Below are 7,500 nucleotides of genomic sequence, written 5' to 3' on the forward strand. Positions count from 1 at the left end.
TGTGGTTTTGAGTGTGTATGCGTGCATATGTAGCCGGGAAATTCGTATTTTCCTCAATTACTTGACTTGTATAATAATAATAGTAATAAAACCAATAATAAAGATAACGGTAATAGAAATATGTGACAATGCTTTTAATATTTTGGTTACCATCAAAATCGGTACGATTAATATACATAATAATGAATATGATTATATAATCATGGTGGTGGAGGCGCGGTCGTACTTGGAGTTTGACATCAGGCAACCGCAATCCCCACTTATTTGTTAATTACTCTGGTAACTGGTTTTGCCTAAATAGCAACATCAACATAATTATCGGTGCAAGATATAATTTGCAGAAAATATCGCTCGCAGGGCTCAATCCAGCAGTCTGGAAATGGCACCACAGCTTCTGCATGCTTGTCCCATCTTGCAAATTAAGGGTTAGCAGGCCTATGAACTTATCAAATTATTTACCCCCAGTACACTATGCGTGGGTGAGGTCTCGTACGCAGCAAGTTGAGTAATTCCGTTATATTGGCAAACAAGCAGTTCACTACGAAACTATTAACCTGACGGGAAAAGCAAACAATCAACGTAACAATGATTTCCCCCAACGGTTATTGTCAAGAAAATGCATTGATAATAACCGTAGGTGTTAATCCATCCGCGCACATTAATAAAACGTTTAGAAACCCTTAACACCGATTGTACCGAATGAATCAAACTACTTGTAAAATTGTTTGTTATCTGGGACTTACCTTTTCTGTGGCTTTGTCTTCTTCCCAGAACGTTTTGCCGTATCTCCTTTTATAATGGATGTCGGTGGCTTATGTCCTTGCCTAAGCTTTCATGCACACAAGATCGACAGCTCGATTTCAGTAACACTTCCTCCTCGTACCACTACTTCTATGCACAACTAATGAAAGGCACACACGTACACATCATGATGTAAATTATGAATACGTGAACACTTGACCTCAAATTTTCTTTCGTGATTTCAGACACGAATTCATGAGAAACCAACCACACTCCTTCCTGTATGTTTTGCGTAAGAAGTGATCAATCTCTTACAACTCTATTGTGTTTCACTCCTGTTAATTTTTCTGTCGTCTTTCCACAACAACAACAACAACAATAATAATAATAATAATAATAATAATAATAATAATAATAATAATAATAATAATAATAATAATAATAATAATAATAATAATAATAATAATTGATCACTCCCGTCCTCACTCTTCCCCTTTTCAAGAACAACTGAAAAATATTTCGCTGCGACAAGGAGTTGAAAGAGCAGAGCTGCGTTGTGATTGGTCGACTCGTGGCATCCGACTCTCTCATTGGCTAGCTTGTGTAAATATTGTCGAAGATAAGACAAGTTGGAAGCACATGATGTATGACCACACTCTAATTACAGAATTAATTTGTTTTGAACTTGCAAATCTCTCTTTTCATATAAAGAACGCCAAACTGTTTTTGTGATGTATATATGAATATAGACCTATAGTCAGGGTTACTTCCCCGTTTAGTGAATGAAGGGGTGTGGGGCATCGTGAAATATATTTATTCCCACTTCAGCCACTACAATTACTGAATGTAATGCAGGTTGTCTTGGGTATGTCATCATTCAAGATTTAATTAGTATATTTAAAACGCATTCTTTAGCGTACATAAATGTTATCACAATATGGAATCGTCGCCATCGTAATTTAGTGTCAGGCCTACACGATTATTTGTGTCAAATTGTAGAGAAAGGCAAAGTTGACAGCGAATGGAACATACAGGAAAATACAAGAAAATGCCTTTTTTATATATATATTGATTCTACACTCCTCGAAAGAAGCATTATAGTAAAGAGTTCTACAGCATATTCGTGTGCTTCTCTATTCTTCGTTCCTCTTTTTGGTTTACAAAGGAAGGTTTCTTTGCAGCCACGCAGTTTTCACCCTTATGACACAAACGCCATATCACTAACAAATATTTGGAAAGTCCGTGTCGCCGTATGCCATGACTGCTTCACGCATATAGACCTATCGTTCTAAAAGTATGCAAGTATACGTCATTGGCGTAAACGTAATAATAAAGATATTGTTTACGGAAGTAAATGTACTATCGACTATATGTTCACGTCTTTTGCATTTGTTTACTTTATGCTGCTACAATACTGTGTAAAGTAGGTAATTATACATAGAGACATACAGCTTGCAATCTGGAAGTCCGAGTAGAGTGAATGTTTTATTATCCATATGCTAATAGTACCAACGATACATCTCCTTTGCAATCAGCTGATTTATGTGTGACGGCCTTGGCAAGTGTATTTTATTTGCCTGTGCGACGCTGTGCATGCAAGATTCGTCTTGAAATCGTTTGGACTAGAGAAAGGAACTTACTACAGGCGAAATGTTCTTTATAGAATCTGGTAGAGGATACCCATGTGAACCTATTTAAGACTTATTACATTATGACAAATTTATGAAATGTTACCATGGCTATCACCAATGCCTTTGCATATAGGTCTTATAAGACAAGGCTAGATTCTGTACGAACGTCCATTTCCTAATCCAATTGCTGTTATGCATTTCCCTTAATTAATAATAATAATAATAATAATAATAATAATGCAAATACCCGCGAGGATGTGCGTGTGTGTGTGTGTGTGTGTGTGTGTGTGTGTGTGTGTGTGTGTGTGTGTGTGTGTGTGTGTGTGACCTTATGTGCAGGTGTGTTTTGTGTGCGTGTGCTTGTAACAGATTTTCATATTGGTCCTACTCTTGGACTCGGTTCAGAAATTCTGATCTGTGTTGCGCCAACGAGTAAGCTACCAAATGGTAGGAATGTTAGGTTTAGATTGAAAATATTTCAATCGAGTAAAGCACTGAAACACGAAGCTGTGTGGATATTCCAAAAAAAGAGTTTCCCCCCATAAAACAAGCAACTGCGTCGTTTGATGAAACTACAACTATCGAATATTGGTTGAATATTCTTTTGCTCGTTGTCATCGTGTGAGTGTAACTGTGTATGCATACAAAAATGTGCACACTATATCTTGAATAAAAATCAAATTGTTCATAAATAAGAGTCAAATTCCAAACCATTCAAGACGCAGTAGTACAGAAATTTAAACAAACATAAATGGGCCGCTTCCTCTCTCCACTGAAAACGGGTGTATCAGGTACACAGATGGAGTGATACTTAATACCATTGCTGGTATTATTAGTTATTATTCAAATAGATTTTTTAATGTTATTATTATCATTATTATAATAATTGTTATTTATATTATAACTCTTATCATTAGTAATAGTAGTGTTAATATTATCTTTATTATTATAATTATTATTATTATCATTATTTTTGTTATTATTATAGTTATTATTATCATGAATATCATCATTATTGTTATTACTATTATTATTATTAGTCATTATTATAATTATTATTTTCATCAATATCATCATCAATATTGCCATTATTACTATTTTCATTATAATTTTTATATTTTTTATTATTACCTCGTAATTCATATAAATCGTTGTATTCGTCACATAAATAAGTATGAGTTCGGTTTCCAAAAGACTGATCATGATGTTAAACCTTCATTTTCAATAACCGAAGGTGGATTCATAGCACCGTAAAGCCAGGCATTCAGACTTCCAAAAACAATTTTCTCATAACAAAAACAAGTTACAACACACGAGGCCGTAGGACAGGCGTTGAAACATGGCGAATATGTATCAAACAAAAAATAAGTTTGTTCCTTTTGAAATTTCTATTGTCAAGCTCTATATTCTCAACATGTTATAATTATCTACACATAAGTAAATCTACTTCCTCAAAATGTAACCATAAAAGGTAAACACTGTCCAGTGCAATTGTCAAGTTTGAAATATGTTTGGTGTGTGTGTGTGTGTGTGTGTGTGTGTGTGTGTGTGTGTGTGTGTGTGTGTGCTGGGTCACTCCATTATATAGAAAGCAAAAAGACTTTAGTCAATAAACAATATATTTTTCCTTCAATTCGGTAACAACTGAATTGTTCCCTTCCCAGTAGTAACAGTGGAGATATAGTTTTTTTTTTTTTTTTTTTTTTTTTTTTTTGGGGGGGGGGGGGTGTGAATTCCTCGCTAAACTTATCCTATGAATACAATTCTTCTTTCTGTCCGTTTTCTTAGGTGACATGCAATATGAATTGGACGATTTTTAACATTCAACTTTTTACTTCCTGTACATTTTCCTCAATCTACATCTAAACATGAAAAAAAAATAATAATAATACCATTAACATGCAGTATTACAAGAGTTTCTTTACATCTTGCTCCTGTAAAATCTGCCAAGAGTGAATGACGAGAAATCAAGCTGAGGTTGTAAACCCAGTGCCATTTTTGCCAGCGCTTCTCCGCAAGCTGGGGCGATCTTGTATCCAGTGCCTGCAAAAGTGTATTATGATTATAATTATTAGAATATCCGATTCATGCATGAGATTTTACATTCAACGGCTTGGTGACCTGTGGCATACATTTAATGGCCTTACAACTACTAGGACCATATTTAAGATTTTTACACTTCATGTGACAATCTGGAACGTAGATAGGGTTTTACATTTAATGCCTTCGTGATGATTTTCCATATGGGAAAACGCAGTTTATACACATGACTTTTAGGAGAAATATCATGTAGGTTGATGTTTGTAGTCCCTTACGAATCTTAACGACAGGCTGACTTTAGTACATTTAGTATATTTGAGGTTCTCCCTAATATCCAAGATTCACTGTGTTTTCTGGCGTTGTTGCTATCAGTTTGATGAATATTTGAAATACTTGGTGATTAGTATCAGTAACACTTTAAGGAATAAGCTATAGTCAATGGCTCGAGAGTAAAGCCCGTTAAGATGATGGATGTACACTAGCTTAACATGAGGACCAGCTACCTTATCAGTTACATATTCGTCATAGGAACACTTTTTTTTTTTTTTTTTTTTTTTTTTTTGTTCAAAGGAAATTATACTGCCTTACATGTGCGTAAACATGCATGCATATATATATATATTTTTTTTTTATAGAATCCGAATTCGTCAAATTATTAACAGAATGATTTTTAATATAATACAATTGACCAAAAAAATCACGATTGACAGAAAACTTACCCGAGAATCCAGCACCAAATACCAGATTTTGATACTTAGGGTGCCTGTCCAACACAAAGTTGTTATCAGGGGTAATCTGAAATGTTTCAAAGTATCGCATAGTTGCTAATCTATACAAACCTTACTGCAATACAATAATGTATCATATGCAAGCTACAGGTTAAATTAAACAGTTCATTATAGTTTTGAAAAGCACAACAGCCACCGAAGACATGTCATACGTTCTACGTTAAGAAGGGTATTAAAACCACACAGTTTTATATTATGTGCACAGAAAAATAAGCTAAAATAGATCTTACTGTATACATGCAAGATTCCACAACAGAAGGCTTGGGCTCGAGGCAAGGGAAGAACTTTTTCACATAATCCTCTGTTCTCCTTTGCACCGTCGACATGTCCACCTTATCTCGCTCGTCGGGGTCAGTACGCAGACCAACATGGTAGCATAACTGTTTCATTAAAAATACGAACTCATCCATTATCAACAGAAAATAATGTAGAGCATATAACGGAAATAATAATATACGCTAGAGAGAGAAAAAAAAAGTGTTTAAATGCAATGGTTAGTGTAAAAAAAATCAAAATAAGAATTTAAACTTATTAAGATCACTGTTCAGGAACCTTCATGTATCCAGGGTACTCGAAGTCTGGGAGTGCATAGAAATGATTGTCAGAACAACTCAGGTCAATGAACGTAAACACTGGTGTCTTGGGATCTCGGACCTTCCAGTAATAGACGCCAATCTTCTCTGCTCTGAAAAGGTTTAAGGGGTAAGGAAACTGTAGTGTATAACTCTCTCCCTCCCACTCCCTCCCTTAATCTCCCTCTCCTTTTCCTTTTCCCTCTGTCCCTCCACCCTGCAATCTTACTCTCTCTCTCTCTCTCTCTCTCTCTCTCTCTCTCTCTCTCTCTCTCTCTCTCTCTCTCTCTCTCTCTCTCTCTCTCTCTCGCTCTCGCTCTCGCTCTCGCTCGCTGTCCGTCTGCCTGTCTGTCTGTCTCCGTCTGTCTGTCTGTCTCCGTCTGTCTGTCTGTCTCCGTCTGTCTGTCTGTCTGTCTGTCTGTCTGTCTGTCTCTCTCAATATATATATCCCCTCTCTCCTTCCCTACTCTCACACCCTCTTCCTCCCTACCTCTCTCCCTCTACCACCTCCCCCCCTTTCTAATCGATCTCACCTGACAGGTATCTGGACACCAAGGCTTCCCAAGAGAGGACCAGCCCAGGGACCAGGACACAACACAGCGGCTTTGGCTTTCACTCGGCCCTTAGGACCTCGAAGTTCCACGGTTTCGCCCGGGGTGACTGAAGTCACTGGCCACCCGTCCAACACCCGGCCGCCGTTGTTGAGGAAAAGGCTCTGGAAAAGGTCTACAGTCGGCCGATTGGGAAACGTAATCTGTACTATTGAATATCCCCATTTATTATATGTGTATGTAAATTTGTACCTGTATACTAAAGATAATTTTAGAGATAAGAATGTCTGTGTCTTGCTGGTTCATACCTGTAACGTCTTTAGACATTTATCTGCCATCAACACACCTGCACTTGGGTCTACAACAGCTTTGTAATTGTCAGGGAAACTCGTTCTGCGCAAAGAGAAAATAAAAATATATAGGGCGATGGATTTGTAAAATGGGCTCTATATACATGCATATATAATAAACCATTAAGGATGAATACATTTATTTATACATACAAACATATAAACAAACAAATGTATGTATGTATGTATGCATATATATGAATATGTATATACATACATATGTATATATGTATATGTATGTATGTATGTGTATGTATATGTATGTGTATACATATGTATATATACATATATATGAATATATATATATCCAAATATATACATATATATAAATACGTACATATAAATATATATATGCGTGTATAAATACATATGTATATATGTATGTATATATAAATATGTGTGTGTGTGTGTGTGTGTGTGTGTGTGTGTGTGTGCGTGTGCGTGTGCGTGTGCGTGTGCGTATGTGTGTGTGTTGTGTGTCTGAGTGTTCGAATACCTGTATGCGTTTGTGTTATATAGAATGATGTTTCATTATCGTTTACCTAAACCGTTGATTGGCCGTACCAACATCAAGCACTTCTGGCGTGCTTCCACTGGCATGAATCGATGTCATTACATTATCCAGTACGTTTCCAGTGCTCTCCGAAGACATCGAGCCAACAGTCAGCAAGGGAGCTGGTCTGGAGCAGAGATGACCGTGAACAATGAATGCTCGGGTCTACAATCATGGATCCTTTGAAATCATGGAACTTCTATAGTCCCAGTAACCAAAAACCTTATTACAAAAAAAAAATATATATATATATATATATAAAGATGGTTAGCGT

The 7,500-nt window shown here is 36.3% G+C and overlaps 1 protein-coding gene across 1 annotated transcript in view; it reads right to left on the bottom strand.

The window, feature by feature from the left end:
* Positions 1–4,106: 4,106 nt before the first annotated feature.
* LOC125029784 (peroxisomal sarcosine oxidase-like) overlaps positions 4,107–7,500 on the bottom strand; it is a 7,598-nt gene continuing 4,204 nt past the window's right edge. The window contains exons 4-10 of the mRNA XM_047619929.1: positions 7,216–7,353; positions 6,632–6,716; positions 6,306–6,487; positions 5,753–5,885; positions 5,431–5,580; positions 5,132–5,207; positions 4,107–4,415 (exon numbers count right to left, since the gene is read on the bottom strand). Coding sequence (XP_047475885.1) covers positions 4,294–4,415; positions 5,132–5,207; positions 5,431–5,580; positions 5,753–5,885; positions 6,306–6,487; positions 6,632–6,716; positions 7,216–7,353 — 886 coding nt within the window. The 3' untranslated portion in view covers positions 4,107–4,293. The remainder of the gene's footprint in view (positions 4,416–5,131; positions 5,208–5,430; positions 5,581–5,752; positions 5,886–6,305; positions 6,488–6,631; positions 6,717–7,215; positions 7,354–7,500) is intronic.

This window comes from Penaeus chinensis, chromosome 10 (genome assembly GCF_019202785.1).
Source record: "Penaeus chinensis breed Huanghai No. 1 chromosome 10, ASM1920278v2, whole genome shotgun sequence".
NCBI classification, from domain to species: domain Eukaryota; kingdom Metazoa; phylum Arthropoda; class Malacostraca; order Decapoda; family Penaeidae; genus Penaeus; species Penaeus chinensis.